The 20,363-nt window shown below is 36.5% G+C and overlaps 1 protein-coding gene across 1 annotated transcript in view; it reads left to right on the top strand.

Moving 5' to 3' along the window:
* The window catches only part of CFAP47 (cilia and flagella associated protein 47), a 364,054-nt gene that overhangs the window by 306,119 nt on the left and 37,572 nt on the right, over positions 1-20,363 (top strand). Inside the window, 3 exon segments of the mRNA XM_052795043.1 lie at positions 15,264-15,423; positions 16,053-16,147; positions 19,458-19,619. Of these exon segments, the coding sequence (XP_052651003.1) occupies positions 15,264-15,423; positions 16,053-16,147; positions 19,458-19,619 (417 nt within the window).

Raw genomic sequence — 20,363 nt, 5'->3', positions numbered from 1 at the left:
AAAGAAATGTGGAGGATTCACCTTCACTGGCAAATTTTAAATCAAGCAGGTGTGTTTTTTCTAATTAAATTCTCTTGTTCAAAAAGAGTTATTGAGACTGAACCTTGATTTTTCAGATGAGTTCTGAGAAGTCCTGTGTATTTAGGTCAAGTTAGATGATCACAATGACTGAAATGTTTAGCAGTGAAGAAATGAAAAAAATCTCTGCAGAGTTCTGGATAAGTAAACATTCTTTAAACATGATTGTATTGGTTCAATCAAAAATGGCAAAAAATACTTTGAAATTTCTGAATTAACATTTTCAGAATTTCCTTTATGTTATTTTGCTTATTCTTTTACTACTTCAGGATGAAAACAGGGACAAGAAATCAAGTACCATCAATAGATATGGGCTGTACAAGCTTTCTTTTCTTTACACATAATCATTGCAATCTGTTGCCTCTAAAGAATCACCATTTTCTTTTAAGTTTTGTGGTCATTATTCTTTATACAATAGGAAGATATCTAATAATGAAATTAAATTTGGAGATCCAATATTTTCCCTCAGAAAAAGCTATAGATTGCAGGAAAAAATGAACTACTAATTTTTTTGAACATTTTTCTAACCTTTTCTCCAACTGCTTGCTGCCCTATATCAGAAAATAACCCTTTTCATTTTTTTTTCCTTTAAGTTGATACCAAATGACAGTTTGTGAAGATCTGTTCACCGTCATCTTTATACAAAAGGATTTTTTCCTCCACCTTTTCTTCAGTTGACACCTATGACAAACAGCTATAGGGAAAAGCTTTTGTCCCTACATTTGTTCAATATTTGACTGCAAATCACATATGCCTTGAGCTGCTTTAGAGACTGTTCTCAACCATACAGAAAAGGAAAATGCCTTAGATTTGAAGGCTGGCTGCTTTTCGTTTTGACAGATTTAAAATGGATAATCCTAATTGATTAAGTCACTTCCCTGAAAATTTTCATTCCCAGTTATCTCACAAGTTATTGTCAGTGGAAGCTATAGTTACTGACCTAAAATGTCTCCTTCCTATTCCAGAAGGGTATTGTTTTCATGTAGTTTTATCCACTACTGTATTTTAACTAAGTTTTAAAAAAGAATCAGCAATGGTTATGTTTTCTTCCTTTCTGAATCAAAAGAAAATTAACTTGTCTTTTACTAAGAACTAAAAATAAGCAGTTTGTGCAAAAATAAGTAAAAGCTAAATTATAGACTTTTGGTTTGTATTTCATATGAAAATGTTGATGTTGGTAGTCATCTTGCCTCTTGTGTTGTGGATTACATATGATTTCCATTTCTGGACTCACACGGATGTACAGGATCTGCAGCAGCCACCTCTGTTCAGAAACACTGCAGCTCCTGTTTACCATTGAGTCATCCAAAGCCTGTCTTCTGTGTCAGTACGATTCAGAATCATCCTGACACTGTCACATAATTTGGGTCCTTGATCCTTTCCAGAATATCTTAATTCCCACTTTTAGTGACATCTTCTCTCTCTCCACTGGGGCACTTTATTTGATTTTTTTAATCTTCTGCCATAGCAAGTCTTTCCAGTCCAGTTGATTTCCTACCTGTCTACTTCTAAGCATTTTGTCCTGTTGTTCTTGTTCTGGAGGTCCCCAAGCATATCCCTCTGTATTCCTCTCTGCATTTAAGAGGCCATCAATTCACACGTTTATTGGATTTTGGGAATGCTGACTATGATTTGCTCTAAGTTAGGACTACAGAGTTGATTTTAACGTTGTTCACACAACAGGAAGCAATGCACAATCCCCAACCAAGAACTGCTAATTGCCTTTATGGCTGGAAACCCATGCCACATTTCAGCTACCCCTCAGGAAACCAGGAGAATCATTCTAAATATCATATTAACCACAGGAATTCAGGGGATAAAATATTATGAGACTTCAATGATGTCTTAATAAAATTTAAAGATGATCTGTATCTATACCGGAGTCTGACAGGTGAGTAGCTCTGTGTCACATTAACTGATCCAACATGTCCCAGATCTTTGCAGTAGGGTTAAAATATTTCTGAACATATATCTAAACTGATATGTCCTTACATGGTGTAATGACTAAGCAGCAGAGATGTACATAAATAGCATGTGAGACCACACTGACAATAAAAGATGATACTGTGTAGACATGGGAATTTTCAGTTTGAAAAATAAATTATTGTGTAGTTTGGGACCTATGGACCTAAGACAAGTACAGTATGTATGGGTTCTGTCAGAAAGGATTACTTGTTAAAAAAGGAACAATTTGGTGTGAATTACCAGTTTGGCCATAAAAATCCAAAATGCCTCTGAAGTGGAAAGGCACTTGACAGCTCAACATAGTTTCTTGCTAGAGGATATTGCTGATGTTTTTTTCTTTACTTCCTCTAGGAACAAATTACTGTTCTGTGATAGTCTTGATAAACTCTGGAGCAGGTTTTGCGTGACAATGATAACAGTCAGAACATAAGATGTATTTTTTAAATTGTAATCCTGGACAAATGATTGCTGGCCTCTGTATGAGGCCGCTGCAGTGAAATCAGTGCTCACTACTAAAACGATAATAAAATTCAACAGCAATGACATCCAGGCCATTATTTGACTTCATTTTCTCCTGGACCAAGGAAGTAATCAAAATGACTTGCTAATAAATGTAAAAGAAATAAACGTTCTTTGTCTTCTCTGAGGGGTTTTGTTTTCTTACATGAAGTTTTATAAATTGAGCCCTGAAACCTTGTTTTCAGAGTGCATGGTTTTTATTTTTTCTTTTTGACTTGCATTATGCCACAAGAAACTTCTTGAACTCATAGCTAGCATTAGGAAGAGAAGACTGCTTGGTTTATGTACCAAGGTATGTCTTGCGTTGCTGTTAATGCATCATATGCTATTTCCGTGGAAAGTCCACAATACATCTAAAACCAAATAAGCAAACAGAACTGTTTTGCAGCTGATATTACTTTATATGTGTAGCATATAAAACACAGTAGAACAAAGGTTTTGAAATGTTTATTTTGCTGAGGGAAAGAAACTACTCAAAATTGTGAAACAAAACTTCTATAGAGAGAAGTAACTTGAGGGCAATAGAAGTCTCAAGCCTTGAGGATATTCTCTGAAGATATCAGCTCCTAGCCAAAACCCAGATACTTCCGTTACATTACAGCAATTACTGGCTAACCTTTGAATATTTTACGTATAAGGACAGGGACAAAGAAATTCGATCTGCAAAGCCGTGAGTAGGAGAAAGGGACTCACAGTAGGGGGACAACGTTTAAAATAGTTCATGTAAAGACTGAACCCCCAGCTCTAAAAACCTTTGTTCTGCCTAAAGGATTTTGAGTGAAATGCAAGTAATCTAGAATCGTCTTTTGTATTTTATTTGCTTTTCTGCTTTGTAAGTAGGAGCTTGACCATATATTTTCATTTAAGCCTGATTTCTTTTATTTTCAGGTTGAATAATAGGTGTAACTAGTATCTTCGGAATGTTTGAATCTAGAGATTATCTGCTGACAAGTTTCAGGGGTTAGCATTGAGGCTGGCATTGCCGCATGTTGGGTTTTAGGATGTTGCACACAAAACACAGCGGGCAAAAGGGCACATAAGTGGAGCAAAGAAATTCTTGTTTGTTTAATTTGACAGGCTAATAAAAGTTATCGTTAGCCCAGTTACAATAATACTACCATTCATAGTCAACAATAACACAGAAAAGCCTCTGTTAACATACTTAAAATTGTTACACAGAAAAACTATCCTATTATCTACCCTTTTTTTCTGCTGTATTGCTCATCCTTCTGGTGACCCTCTGGGTCTTAATCTTGACAGCAACAGTCCTCCCCACGTGCAGAGCTTGGATGGGGATGTCATAGAGCTGTCAGTGCCCCAACTTCTTTGCTTGGAGGGCTAGTAAAGTGTTCGTTCCTCAACAGTTTTAGGATCTGGCTGGATTTATTTTTATGCATTATCTTAACACGGTCTGTATAAGTGAACTTTGTTTTTACTGGTTCTCAATTATTCCGTTTTCTATTCTCTGCTTTATCTAAACTGGATTAACAAGATTGTATTCCTGTAGTGACTGTTGTGATTTGTGTTTACAGTTTTGGACGTCTGGTACCATCCTGTGTTTACACTCTTGCAAACCAATTTTTATTCTAGTATCATAGATAATTCAGTCTGCACAGATGTTTGCTCATATCTCTATAAACTCAAAATATCCTAAACCAAACCTGACTGCTAAACAATTGCTATCATAAATTAAAGAAGCTAAAATCAACTTATGCCAAATGCCATCTTAAGACAAATGTCAACCAAATTCTTAGACTCTGCCTTGTAAGGCCACTAAAAAGCCTGTTAATAGTAATGGAAAGAAACCATATTTACCGGGCTACAGAAGTGTTCCCTTTAGTAGAAACAATATTCCTACTACAGGAATTATTTAGCTATGAAATACATGTAGCATATTGTGGGTTCTGTCATTCACAGAACTACTGTTTTATGACACAAGTCAAATTAATGGGCAAAAGTTACTTTTCAGGAGGGATTCTTCTTACCAAGTTTGTCTATTTTCTTGAGTACTAAGAAACCAAAAAAACAGTATAGAGGTCAATTCTGCCTTTCTACAGAAGCCTGTAAACCTCAAATGATGAAGAGTATAAGTATCGAGACTATGAAAATGCATAACTTGGGAAATATACGTATGTGACTCTCAGTGGAGAATAATAGCTAAACTGGCTGTTTCAAAAGTTTATAAACTATGTCAAGGAAACAACTTCGGAAAAGACAAAAGTGCTGAGTAATCATTCTATCCCATGCACGTACAAGGGTCAGTTGGAGAGGTACATATATATGTTTCCAGTTACTGCCTGCTGTATGAAGTGTGATATATCTCCTGGAAACTTGTAACAAACAGTACAATTTTTGGTTGTATATAAAAAGTAGAAGGATGTAACAGTACGAGTGTCATTACAGATTTCACAACACTTTGCAGATTTTGATTAAAATCTGCCATAGCTTCAGAACTTGACTGTGCTTTCAGAGATTGGACTAAGAGATACGTATATCCAAGAAAAGTTTAAAATGAAAGTAAAAATATATCTGTCAAAAATAATCAGATATTTGACATATGTCGAAAATTCAATTACACCTGAACTGAAGCACCATGGACTCAAGACATTTTTGTGTGTGTTTGGGTCTAGAAAAAGATTAGTATAAGGGGAAGCTGTCATAGTCTTAATTTACTTGCTAGTACTTTATCTTAGGGTAACATGAACTTTCTTTAAGAGACAAAGGATAAAGTTTGTTGGGTTTTTTAGTGGCTGGGCACTAAAAAGAAAGTCACGCTTCTTTACAAAGTGTATGGCATTTCTTGTGCAGCCCTTGCATTCTCAAAATATTTGTGTGGTTATTTTCTTGTTTTTGTTAAGATTTCGGGCAGGTTATTAAGTGCCGGCAAACTGTTTTGTTATATACAGAACACAGTTAATTCACTGCTGTAGAGAGGGAGAGAGGTTGAGTGGGCTATAGTTTTCCTGTTAACCACAGTAGGGCAGAATGTGTAAGATCCTGTTTCTAAAAAATATGACTATCTATCCCTCCATTCACCTCAGCAATCCTGCTCCATCCACACTGTGTTTATGGTCTTTCTTCTATATAATTATTTATCATTTACTCTCTCTTGAGAATATCAGAATTATATTTAAATATGTGCAGAAATAAAATGAAAATTTAGTTAAGGAAGGACCGACTGACCTAATTTAATTGACTTTTTACTTGTCTATTTTTTAATGTGTCACAAATAGAATCATTCAGAGAAAAGGTGTATTGATACATCTTTTAACAGTGCTGATGTAGAAGCGATTTTGCATTTTTTCCTTTGACTTTGCAGTATGCCTCCTGGTTTCTGTGACTTTGGATCTAGGACATTACTGTGCTGCAGACCTTTAGATTTTAGATGCCTGGATGACCTCACAAAATTTTATCAACATAAAGTTGTCACCAGGGAAATAAGGATGATAAACAATTTTCAAATGTATAAAATGGTCAAAGGAAGATGGGATAGATCTACTGTCTATCAGATTATTGGAGGGAAAAAATACATTTGGAAGGAAAAAGCAAGAGAAACTGTTGGTCTACCATAACGTTTTAGAAAAACTGTTGGACCATAGGATAATTAGAAATCTTTTATTACTCTCATTCCTGACTATTTTTCTTCAGTCCTTACTCTTACCTGTTTGGCATTCCCTCTGCCACATGACTTTCATATAATGCAATCTGGCCTCCTCCACTCATTCTGCTCTCTTCCATAGCATTATTTTGCAAGTTGTTGTCCATGCCTGTTACCCTTTTGCTTGTCCCTCAGGTGTTTTGTTTGTTTGTTTTTCAAGTCCTATTGCTCACTATTCCCTGTCTTTACAATATTTTTCCTTCTCTGATGAGTATCTTATGTGTTGTTCTGTACTGCTATTCAACCTTGCTTTCTGACTGTTCTCATTTCCTGCCATTCAGATGTGTCTTTCCTAATGTGCTGGCCAACTGGATTTCTGTAAACTGAACCCAATGTCCATCATCACAGCACCTCTGAAGGGAAATTGCAAAGATATCCCATGCTGCCAAGACACATGCATAAGATAACAGCAGAGACGGAAAATATGATTGAATGTGGCATGTATATGAATGTCAGGCAGCTTTTTCAGATTTAACAGGTCTGTAACACCTACCCAAAGTCAAAGTTGCAGGTAACAGCATTTCAGAGATAAGAGGGATGTTCTGTAATAAACCAGTTGCGGAGGTTATGTAATTTCTGTATTACTGCAGAACATTCTTACACCAAATTCTATAATCAGATGTGATATAGAAGTGATGGAGACTTTGTTCTGAAATATATTAAGCGATAATCTTATATTGGGGGTTAAAAAAAATTATTGTCTATTTATCCTCAATAAGAGAGTGTGATCTTCATGTTATTAAATACATCACATGTATTTTTTAAAGTTTTCTCACATTTAAAGATCTTAAGTGTAAGTTTTCTTGTTTTGGTTATCACCAAAGCGAATTACTATAGTTAGAAACGCTTTTTCCTTCAGTGTGCTTAACCCTTGTAAGCTTAGTTGTTACTGCGCTTCAACGATAAATAAACATAATAGGTATTTCTGCCAAAATAATGGTTTTGGTTTCGGCTGCAACTGCACTATAGGCTATTAGTTAGAGACAGATAATTTTATAAATGAAAAGGAAACTTTATGCTTGGCCTTTTAGACATGCTTCGTTTAAAAACAAAATAAATTGCATTAAATGAAACAACATATTTTATTACTGAGCCCTGTTCTCAATCCATTTATTTTAATCTAAATAGCAAATATTTAACTTGTATCCATTATTTTGTACCAGGAAGAAATTCTTCTAAATTAAATCTCTTAATGAAATAAGCCAGGAGGACTCTGCCAGAAGTATACAAATTGTATTAACACAAGATTCATAAAATGGCAAATAAAACTTATAAACATGCTGTATCTAATACATTTTATTGTGTGCTTATGATAGTGATGATGTGAAGCCTTTCAGTTAAAGACTCAAACATTCATTCCTTTATTTGTGCCATTTATTTCTTAAAGCAACTTCTCAAGTTTTAACTAGTCATTTGTGAAATTGTTTATTAGCATCTGAGATGCATATTCATGACTTAACTTTTCCAACTAAGGAACTCAGCAACTCAGGGGGGATCTTATCAATGTATAGAAATACCTGAAGGGAGGGTGCAAAAAGGACAGAGCCAGGATCTTCTCAGAGGTGCCCAGTGACAGGAAACACAGGAATGTCCATCTGAGCATAAGGGAATACTTTTTTTACAGTGAGGGTGTCCGAGCATTGGAACAGGTTGCCCAGAGAAGTTGTGGAGTCTCCATCTTTGGAGATATTCAAAAGCTATCTTGGACACTGTCCGTGGCAAACAGCTCTGGGAGACCCTGCTTGAGCAGGGGGGTTGGACCCCGTGTCTGCCAGAGGCCCCTTCTAACTTCAGCCATCCTGTGATTTTGTGAAGGTTTCAGAGGCAGGGGAACACTCTAACTTTTGGTGGAAGAATACATAATTCAGGAAGCAGAGAGTCCTCTTAGAAACACAATCATTGTGGACCATCTGTGAAAGGAATCTCTCTTGCGTCCCACCTACCTAAATAAACTGTACTGAGGGAAGGAAAATGGTGATGTAAACATTAAAAAGTGGAATGAGATTAATTTAACCTTTAGCATTTTGCATGCTCATTGTATTAGCTGTTTTACTTACTTTATTGTATGTAAGTTGAACTAACTTGAAGTGCATCACATTCCACTTTCTTTGTCCCAGAGAAGATGCAAATAGGAGTTTTACCATAACATATGTGCCCTGAGAAACCATAACTTAGATCAAGTTATACTTCATTTATGGATTTTGCTCTTCATGTCTGAGAGGACATGAAAGACTAGCAACCAATTATCTTCCTGGTTCATTTCAGATACAGAAAAAAACATTCAGAACTTCACTGATATATGGTACAAGACACGTGACTAACTGACATTTTAGTAATACATATGCCCTTCAAACAATCTCGTTGAGATGGTAAAGTTTGTTTCATATCTTCCTTGGAGATGTAAGTCATGCATCTTGGAATACTTTTTTGTATAAATACCATAGAACAGCTCAGGTTGGAAGGGAGCTCGACAGATCATCTGGTCCAACCTTCCATGGAAAAGGGACCCTAGATGAGATTATCTAGCACTCTGTGCAGCCATATCTGGAAACCCTCCAGTGACAGGAACTCCACCATGTCCCTGGGAAGGTTGTTCCAGTCATTGATTGTTCTCACTGTAAAAAATTTCTTTCTTATACCAAGATGAAACCTCTCCTAGTGCAACTTCTACCCTGTCCTGGTTTCAGCTGGGATAGAGTTAATATTCTTTCTAGTAGCTGGTATAGTGCTGTGTTTTGGTTTTAGGATGGGAACAATAACATACCCATTGCCCCTTGTCCTCTCCATGTGGCTCCTTGTGAAGAGCGAGCCTCCATTCTCTTTGTAGATGCCCTTTAAGTACTAGAAAACTCTGATAAGGTTCCCCCTGAGCCTTCTCTTCTCTAGGGTGAAAAGATCGAACTCCTTCAGTCTTTCCTTACAGGCAGGTTCTCCAGCCCTTTGATCATCTTTGTGGGCCCCCTTTGGACCCCCTCCAGTCTGTCCACATCTTTTTTGAATAGTGGGAACCAGAACTGGACACAGTACTCCAGGTGCAGCCTGACAAGTGCCGAGTAGAGGGGAATGATCGTATCTCTATCCCTGCTGGTAGTGCCCCTGTGGATGCAGCCCAGGATCTGCTTTGCCTTCGTTGGTGCAGCAGCGCACTGCTGGCTCACGTTCAGCTTCTTGTCCCCCAGGTCCCTTTCAGCAAGGCTGCTCCCCAGCCACATCAAACCCTAGCCTGTACTGGGCTCTGTGGTAATGTCATCTCATGTGGAGGACCTTGCGCTTGTCTTCGTTGAACTTCACGCGGTTCTTGCTGGCCCGCTCTTCCAGCCTCTCCAGGTCTCTCTGTGAGCTGGCTCTCCCTTCTGTCTACCTCACCAGTTTAGTGTCATCAGCAAACTTGGTGAGAACCTCTGCCTTGTCAGCGTTATATGTAACTAGTTTCCCTGCCCTGTTTAGCAATGGGACTGTGCTTCTGCTTACTACTCACGTATCTGAAGAACCTTTTCTTGTTGTGCTTGATATTTTTGGCCAATTTCAGTTCTAGCTATGCCTTAGCCTTCCTGACTGCATTTCTGCATGCCCTAGCAAGGTTCTTGAAGTCCTTGATGGGTATTTGGCTGCATTTCCATAGCTGGTATGCTGCTGCTTAGCCTTTAAGCGCACCCAAAAGCTAATTATTAAGCCAGGGTGAGCTCTTGTTCTGCTTTCTTCCTTTCCCTTTGTAGGAGGTGCACTGTTCTTCATATCACCTGCAATTCACTGAGATAAGTATCTGCATCTGGTTTAGCAAACAAGAATGTATTTTATATGTATTCTTAAAAGCATGAACAGGACAAAGCATAGTGGTCTGTCATGATCACAGAACTGTTTAGGTGGTAAGGAACCTCTTGAGATCATCTTGTGCATCCAACTTCTCCCTTGTTCAAGCAGGGTCATCTAAAGCAGGTTGTCCAGGACCACGTCCAGTCAAGTTTTGAATATCTCCACAGATGGAGGCTGTTGGCTGTTGTGTGATGTCTGTCAATTCAGAAAATTTTGTTAATATTTACTCATTGAGACTGACTGATTATAATTCTGATGCAGCAAAAGTAGCACAGACTGCTACATTCTCACAGGTTAATTTAGAACCCATAACAAGGGATTGTGATCATGTTTTACTGAAAGGGAATCAAAAATTCAAGCAGCCTTACTGGAAGCACTAAAAAAAAAAAAGAAAAAGATGCAAACAAAAATGAACCCACCCTTAATAACAGTTGAGGCAGAAATGCTGTCTGTTCTTTACTAAACTCTTAGAATTTAACACTGAACCACTTCTGGAAGAGCTGCTATAAAAAATCTTATGTGAGCCAGGCTTTTATCTTTTCTAGCAGGTGAAAATAAATGAAGAATACCTAGGCCTGACTTTTATTATGTATTTCAGATACTTACTGGAGTGCTGGCAACATCTCATTCTTTACTGCCTGATGTCAGTCCTCCTTTTCTGGATGAGTTCCTTGAGAAAGAATTAACAATCCTTCCCCAGCAGCAGCTGCTGTCTGTGAATATTTTGGAGGTTACCCTTTCCAAATTCTGAGGATAATGGTAGAAACCAGACCTGGTTATACTGGGTTGACATTTATATGGCCAGTGCTAATTTTAGCAGGGCTGTCCGTGGTTTTAACTGGAATGATTATATACTAAATAATTTTAATGGAGAAACTATAAAGAAAAAAAAACAACAAACAAAAGTGTCCACTCTTAAATGATTCCCCATCAGACTTCAACAAGGCATAGTGAGCTCTGCCTCATCTCTGTTTTTCAACTAGAGGAATCTGAACCGAGTGCCATTCTTCTGGGTACAATAAATGGGAGGCGTTTTCAGATGCTACAGAATTAAGCACAATGCATCAAGGAGATAGTCCTTTCAACATCTAGAAAATCTGCCATCAAAGCACCTTACTAATATGAAAAATACATGGCTTTAAGATAAAGTTAGATGAGAGGGTGATGATTCTTTTCAAAGATATTGCAGGATATTTTGCTTGTTGCCATCACAATTTTATCACTGTGACACTGCCTGGGATGCTTGCTCTTAAACATTTTCCTAAGCTACTGTAGAGGCAACAAATGCATTTTTACCCATCTGTATTCCTTCCAAGTAACACCCCAGCTATGGGGATCCACTGCTTCATTACTTTAATTAATTTTAGCTCTCACAGTGCTACACTTTCTAGGGCTGACACAGAAATTACATAGAACTCACCCACAGTGCAGTGCCCCACACAAGTGAAGTGGGGAATTTGCAATACACTCATTTTGATTTAATGATCTAATTCAGTTCTGAGTACTAGGCTCAAGTGTCAGAGGATGCAGTGCCTAAGGAATCTTTTACAGAATCAGTGTTCTCCACCAGCCTTTGGAGAGGCTTGAGGCAAGGCTTAAAACCAGGTTACCTAACAAAGAAATGCGGGAAGACACAGATCTCCACATGCTTCTCTGTAAGGCAGTTGACTCTAATTGCAGCCGTTGGTTTGAGTCAGATGGCTTCAGTCTTTTAAAGGGTCAGCTGAGCTTACTCTACTATCGCTGCTTCCTAATGACCTGTAGGACAGTGAAAGAGAAGTAAGGTATCATCAAAATCTGGCCCAAAGCTTTTTACCGAATGTGATGCAGCTCTATTCCGAAAAGAGCCTCGCTATGGATTTCTTACGAAGAATTTGTGGTTATTCATTGCAGTAGAAATACTTACATGAAGATAAGGGATCGGCTGTTGGTATCAGTTCTTGGTCTCCCCAGCAGAGTATTTGAGGCCCACAGGCAAATAGCAGCAACTTGGTTGGTAATGCTGATTTGTATTAAAGTTGTCCACATAGATATTGTCTGTTGTGCCAGCAGTTACTGGCCCACATTCTCTAAATGGGAAGAAGGAAAGAGAAGCATGAAGCAATGTGTGATTTTTGCGTTTAGGCCTACTTCATCTATCTTATTAACTAGGCAAAATCATAAGGAAATAAATCTGTACTAGCAGTTAATGATCAGTTGGTTAGTTGACAGCTGCAGGCAAGCCCAGTGATATAAAAATTACTGTCATTATGAACAGCTTCTACTAAGAAGATTTTTTTATTAAAAATATGAATACATTCTGTTTCAACAGAAGTATTATAAAATTTTTCTTTTCATGATCTTTAATAACCAATTTTCTGCCAGAATGACCCAGAATGCTATCATATGGGTTCTGTATTAAAATTTATTTAAAAAAACAGGGAGCTATGCCCCGTAACAGGCATAATTAAGCTACAGTTCAAACAGTATATTCAATGCACGTGTAGTATAACTAGGTACTAGTTTACAGTCTGTTCTATTTGTCATACGTTAAAAGAGTTGCAAATGAAACTCATGGATGTGTCGTAATGGCGTTACAAAGTGCCTACATACTGTTGTTGATTACACTGTTTTGGTATGTTATGTATTTGGATTCGAGGCAACCTAACTGCAAATCCATCCTGAAGAATACACTTCTAATTTAAAGATATTACAGGCCTCTGCCTTACCAACACCAGAGTAGCCCCAAAGTGGGCAAATCACAGTAGAGAGCTGTCTCTTCTCTGATGGAGAATAAATAGTGCATCAGTGCTGTAGCTGACTTCTGTTCCAGAGGGATGGATCCTAGTTCAGATGTTTTATGAAGTATGGCAACAATGTGTGTGGTCAGCTTATTTATTTCAGATACTGGATTAAAAAACTAGTTGCTAATTTTTAAAGGTTTTCAAAAAACCTTTGACCACCTTACTGCCAACAATATGTGTATATATATAGTATATCTTTTAAATCTTGGATATGTACTTGATAGATAATGCATCAAATAGGGAGTATAAGATCTAAAGAAAAATCTTAAATCTTTATTAAAAGAAAAAAAGAAGAAATAGGGTTTATTTTTTCATCTAGATATTAACATTTTTAATGAGGATATTTTCAAGCTATTTCAAGATACAAGACTTTTCAAGTAATTATTTCAAAAACAAATTGCTCATGCCATGATGGACTTCTACAAATACACAAAAATTAAGCAATTACGAGTGCAAAGCAGTTGGTTAATTTTCATAACTGCTCCATGATAAGCCTCTTACATACAGAAATCCAGATATATTTAGGTAAGAATTCCCTACTGTTTGTAGCATCCGTAATAATATGAGGCACTGGTCTATATTTGAGGTCTTGAGGCTTTGTTACTGAAAGAGGCAGAAATCCTGCGGACAGTGGTTTGTCTTTAAATAATCCTAGCCTTCCTAATTTAAGATTGACTTTCCAACCTTAATTTGGTTAGTTTATTTTAATTTAAGAATGTTTCTAGCTAAAAGCTTTAGAGCTACAGAACCACATCAACTCCAGTGTGGTTATATACTAGAGGAAGTACATACATAACACAGTACAAGATAATTCTTCATAAAGTTAATCAGTCTGGACAGGGCAATTTATTAATTTAAATATGCTGTTAACCTACCCAAGCTACTTTGGATATCTTTATTCAAGGTTGCTGTTTGTGTTGAAGGAATAAATGATAGCAACAACAGATTGTGAGGTAGCAATAGAAGTTGCAATGTCCAGGAGACTTTATAATTAAATGCTAGCAGAGGATTGGTGCAGATGAGGAGTCCTGACTTTTGTTCTGTGTTTTGGTGAGCTGTCTTTCAAACCCTTCTCTCCCACCCTGCTGTGACTTACCTTTGTTGCTTCTGGCCGTTCCTGTCTGTCATCATTTTACTGTGTCTCCCTACATGTCCACCTTCATTCCCAAACTTCCACACATCCACCTCTTTTTTGTATTTTGTCCTTCCCAAGACCGCATTACAATTTTCTTATCACCCACTCTGCTGCAGCTCTCAGCATTGAGGTCTTCATCCTCAAGCCACTTAGGCTGTAGGAAGGTGAGCATTTGGAGCACAGGAGAAAGTTTCCTTGCTGACATTTTTTGAGCACACAGCAGCCTGTGGTTATCAGAAGAAGCAATCACAGGGAGAGTGCTGCTTGTCCCATGCATACTAACTTGAGCAGATTCAGTCACTCTCGGGGAACGACACTCATAGACCTGTATTAGCATGTATGCGTTGTAGCAGGCATGAAAAATCATCACAAAAATGGATCCAAAGCTTAATGTAGAAGTAGTTATTCATAACTAAGAGGTTTTTCTGCAGATAGAATTAAAGCTGAAACCCTAACCCCAAGATGTCAGTTCCACCAAATTTCAAGAATTCTTTTCAAAGCACAGAGCTTGACAGTGAAAAGACTGTATGATTTACTTGTTCTACTTTGTGTAATTTTTCTATAACTTTATTTCTGAAATAGCTGGAACACACCCTGAGGTAGATGTTCTGACACTTGGCAGACTGACAAGTCATTGGAAAAAGTCCTTAAAAATGCAGTGTATCAGGCCACCTTCATTACAGGCAACATAGGGGTTTGGTTTTTTTAAAACAGCAAAATCAATCAGATGAAAAATTGTACAGAAAAGGCATGGCTTTTAAAATAATAATGTGGATTCAAATATATTTCAATTATGTCTTGAACATGAACAATTGCTTTTGGATTGGTCTTTTTAATGCAGTGTTACTCTTTTACATTGCAAGCCACAGATGCTCAAAAAACATGACTTGGGCCCTAGAAAATCATGGGATTGACTTACAGATATTACATGTGATCTTTGAATATTAAATGTGGGACATTCATTTAATTGTGCTTGTTTTGTTTTGAGCCTTCACAGTCTCCCTGGGTCTCATTTCAAAGTTTTGTCAGTAAGTAGAAGTCTAAAATAATACTTTATGTAAACTTCTCTATTCAGGACATTGAATCACAAAGTACCTTATTATAGGAAGACAGGCCACAAATGCTACTATAAGATGAGATTTGGCTGCAGCAAGAGCAGGGTAAAATGAAATTTGTTCTCACAGGGAGCATGGTATACTATGATAAAATGTTAAATAGTGTATCAAAAAGAAAAAAAGAAATATATGAGTAAAATGATACAAATAATTTTCAAAACTTTCAAAATAGCATAACGATCTGTTCTATTTTCCAGGAATCCGATTAGCTCCAAAAGAAAAAATGGACATCCCAGTGCTATTCATGCCAGATACAATGAAAATGTATGAGGCTGTGGTGGTAATTCATGTAATGAGGGAAAATGGTGAAAACTGGCCTTATGAGGATTCTGCTGAATTAAATAAAGACTTAAAGAGGTAATTTATTCTAATAGGAGAAGAAAAAGTAGTTGAGGATACTCAATCCTATCATCATATTCCCCTTCGGCTATTCGTGTGTAGCTCCCAAGGGCAATCATGTGTCTGATTTTGAGGGCAATTGGTATCCAACAAAAGCTTTTAATGTACCCTGCAAAGTATGCTGAGTTACGGTAGGACTTTTATCTGGTTTAATACCTATCTTTTCTAACTTTAAATAAAGAAAATGTAAAGTACTAGCTGCCTGTGCAGTTATGGATATTGAGCAAATGAAGGCTCTTAGATGCCTCTAATTTTTCAGTATATTTGGGCTAATAATGATTCTCCTGTGGGTATGTTTATGTAATGCATAAACTGCATAAACTTTGTTTCAGTGTAGACATGACATCAGAGAGAGTATGTTAGGCCAAATGTTCTCATATCCTGACAGAATAATATTCAAAGACACTAAACTAAGTAGATATAAATTATTGCTGTTCTGATTTGGCTGGATCTTATTTCATATTTTCCTTCTATATGATTAGCATTACAGAGTCTCACCTCTCCAACAACTCTTAAGTCTAGATTACTTTGGAAAAAAATTCTCAGCAGTCAATCATAATGATACTCTTCACTTATTTTCCAAGCAGTGTTACTGTAGCAGAGAATGGGGGAATTCAGGGAATACTCTGGATCTACCCAGTTCATGGAATACCTGAAGCACCACCACAGAAATTAGTTCCAGGTAGGTAATAATTGAAAAAAACTCGAACAATAAATTTAAGAAAATTAAATAGTCATGTGTGTTCTCTCCTGCTTGATCACAAGCATTTGCAGCAGTACTTTGCTACACCTTATAAAAAGATAAAATCACATATTAAAAATAAAATCTCCTTTCCCAACCTATGAAGCAAATCTAGATCTATTATTTTGTTCTCACTGTGGATAAAAGGAGCCAGGAGCAGCTGAAAATGTCAAGGCTTGTGCCCTTCAGTGTCCCAGTTAATGCAGAGTTAGAAAACTGAAGGTAAAGCAAACAAAAGACTGACACAAGGGTAGATTTCTGCTTGCATACCCAGAACACCCTTCTGGAGAGTTTACAGGGTGCAAAATATTGGAGTAGATATCTGCTGTTTCTCTCGGCCTTGAATTTCCTTCCTTAATCAAAACCAGAATACAGAGTAGTGTGAATAGCAGTAAGTTTTCCACTTGCTCCTGAAAGGTAAACTTGCATTAAAAGATGACTGATATTCATAGGGGTTTTGTTGTTGCTTATTTTTGGGATAGTAAATGTTTATAGATTTGATGCAGCTATTTTTGAAAGGTGTGATAGAATCCCAGAATTGTGAAACAGAAGTTGTAAACAGCTTTTTAAATCTATAACCTTGATGAAACTACAGCTCGAGGTGTAGATGAGGGACAATTTTACACCAACTTGCCTTTTCATCTTGTCTTTTGGTGAGTGAATATAATACCTTTCTACACTTTCTACACTAAATAGACTAAGGTACAGGAACAACTTCTGGAAAACTATAGAAATAGATATTTTTACTGTCATTAATTTAATTTGCTTAAGGACCCTTTCCTTGCAGACAAATGCCAATGATGTGATATTAATTAGAGCTTTCATCTCCTTAATTTCCACTTTAATGCCTTAAGGAATGAAGCAGAGTATTATCACGCAGTCAACTGTTGCCCAAAATGATGGTTTTAACGAGTCTCATTAGCATTAAAACTATGTATATTGATGTGAATATTTGTTGTGTTATTTAAAACTGTTATGTAATTCTTTGGCAGACTTTGAGATAAATCTCCCTTTTATTGGGCTGTTGTTTTCATTAGGTATAGAAGTTATGAATTAAAACTGTTAGCATTCATAAATTGCTTAAGTGACATCACATCTGTATATAATCAGAAACTTAAGTAAAACTAAACTGTAGAATATTTCTAACTGTGTTATCCACGAGTTTATGTTCAGTAAATGTTTGTAATGCATACAAGGAGCATTGCATGCATTTTGAAGATGTATCTCTTTTTGGCCATCACCATGTTATGTTGGGCTAATTTTTTTTTCTAAGGAAATACTAGGCCTTTCATTGAAAAATGACCTGGAAAACTAAAATGCCTATTTGTAAATGTATTTATGAAACAGATTCCATTCCTGCCTTGATTCTGAAAGCCTATTTTCAGTTATAAATGGAGTTTAAAAAAATCCCTCTTGTAAGATATGAATCCAAAGCAGGTGATTTACAAGAAGCCTACTTTGGTTTTAAATCATTGTTTTTTAATAATGATTGAAAAAGTATTGTCATTTCTTTTAATACAGACATTTGTTAAAATTGCCTGGAGGCTACAAGCTGTTATGTCAAAAACCAAAGCTGCTTTGCTAGTATATTAGACAGTTCATCTTTTGTGTCATTCTTATTTGCATCTTAATATACTTAAACTTCTAGAAGTCACTCGGCTTAGTATCTCATGAGACCAATTAAAATGATCAGTGGCCACAATCCATGTAGTACATGTTAAGTCGATTACAACTTGGCTATCTTATAAAAGTGATTACAAATGGAGAATCATCCAGAATATTTTTTTAATTCTTGTAGAGTCAAAGCAGCATACAATAATTGAGATTGGAAGGCACCACCGGAGGTCATCTAAACCAACCCCCTGCTCAAAGCCAGGTCTAATTAGATCAGGTTGCTCAGGGACTTGCCAAGTCAAATCCCACACAGATCTGATTTTCATCCATAAATATTACTTAACCATTTAAGAAAAAGAAAATGTAGAATCATTTCTGGTTGTAAGATGTGCTGCAGAATAGAAAATGGTGCGGACACAACATGTGCACACCATAATCTGAAATACTTGGTAAACTGATGTAATACAGACAATGTAATTTATTCTTAAATATAAGGCCATGCATCTCAGAAAAAAAGATGTTTGCTTAGAAGAGAGCTACAGAAATTATTTAAGCCCTGTTAAACAGTAAAAGACCACAGAAAAAAGGTTCATTTTTTTTAGAGAAAGGACATTACTTGAACTTGGTGTGCAATTACCTATTTTCCAAAATAATGATAGTGAATCTAGCTCCAGAACTGAAAGCTGAAGTTAACATGGTATAGATGTGAGGGTTTCATTGCTCTTTTTAAAAATATTTTACATAATTACTTACCAAGATATGGTTCTAAATTATTTATCATTAAATCTTGATGTTAAGTTCACAGTTAATTTTTAATCATTGGGTATAATTCTGTCGAAAATAATATTAAGACCTTGAAACTGAGAAGTACGTAATCAGCTCTTCTTTTTCATGTTGATTTCTGTAACTATAAAATTCTAAGTCTTTTCTTTGGGAAAACATTTTTCTTTCAGTTCTTGCATCTAATTTTCTCCTCTTTCTGTGCCAATAATTATTGAAAGAACCATAAACAATAACTATTGAAGTAAGCTTTATAAAATCTAGTGTATAAGCTAAAACCCAACTACCTTGTAGTGAAAAAAGACATATTTTAGAAGCAGTAAACTAAAATCACTTACTGATTCGAAAAAGCTCTGTCATGCTTCAAAAAGAAACTCATGTCAGAATGCTTTTTATTCTGGCGTAGTTCTATAAAAGCTGAAGTTTGAACAACAGTATTCTTAAATTAAGAAATCAAAGAGTAACTTAATATTCTTTCATTTAACTTTTAAATTCTTTCATTTCTTTGTTGTCCTTTCAGTCTTCTTTTCTCATTGGCATATTTCAAACTATGCCATAAATTGTATTTGCAGATGAACTAAAAGGAAGATACATTTCATGATTACAAAAAAGGGAGAAATTTGCAAGTGCTGTTGTGAACTAAATGTAGGAACAGATTTTCATTGCTTAGCAGTATTTTCTACTACTTCACCTAAACAGAACAATAGAAACTGTGGGTTAGGGAAAAGCTTCTAGTTGTCTTGGTCCTTACTGGAATTCTGTCATTCTCTAAGCACATTTAACTTCTATGTTTAATTATTTTGTTAAAATCAAGATGCTGATGCTTTACAAATAATAGGTTTTTGCTTTTCTGTAGCTGTGGTACGCTGTCGAGCCAGGCAGAGAGTAGAAAGAAGAGTAGAAGTGCTGCTGACTGGTGTAGTTCCTGGTGCAACTGCTATGCCTGCCGCGAGAAATTCTGCCACGGTCAATACAAATAAGCCAGCCAACATCCAAGAAGAAGTTCAAGTCACTGACAGTAAGAATAAATAGCTTGAATATCATGCTATTTTAGGAACATTGCAAATAAGATAAGTGCTTCACCAAATGTAGCTCTGCCGTGACAACAGAGGAGGTTTAGACAAATCCTTCTCTCAGTCCATATTTCTACCCCGTTGCAAATATGGGACATTTGTATAACAGTATGTCTGCAGTTATAGGCACCTTTGAACCTGAACCTTTCTTTTTCTGTCTTGGATGGGAGGCTTGCACACATACCCTCTCTCCTTTAAAAACGAATAGCCTCCACAAAGTCTAAAGTTAGCAAAAATATGTCTGTGTAAGCATTGCAAGGAAATATTTATCTGTAGGTTGTCCCTATTTGTAAGATGCATTCCCACCAGCAGGCCAATATCTGCAGCAAAATGGATTGAAGAAGGAGGCCTTGTTTGAAAGAAGCAATAAAGCTTTGTGAAAAGAAAGCTTCCACTTACTGTTAATCAGCAGAGGACACAGTGAAAATCAATTTCTTGAGAGATACACCAGCTTTTCATATTGCATCTCTCTGAAACAGAATGGCACAGTATATAAGTAGTAAGAAAAGAATGCTTGTTGCTGCTGTATGCCCAGTTTTTCTGTTAATAGATGTGTGTTAACAGTCATACTCACTACAACAAATTATGCATTCTTTCATTTTACCTTCATCAATTATTGCACCTTTGAAGCTTAACCTATATTTCTTTTGGGGTTCAAAGTCATCCTGCTTTTTTAGAAAAATGTTATT

This window comes from Harpia harpyja, chromosome 8, assembly GCF_026419915.1.
Source record: "Harpia harpyja isolate bHarHar1 chromosome 8, bHarHar1 primary haplotype, whole genome shotgun sequence".
Lineage (NCBI taxonomy): Eukaryota > Metazoa > Chordata > Aves > Accipitriformes > Accipitridae > Harpia > Harpia harpyja.
The sequence above is the reverse complement of the archived record's forward strand: the minus strand, read 5'-3'. Positions and strand labels throughout refer to the sequence as shown.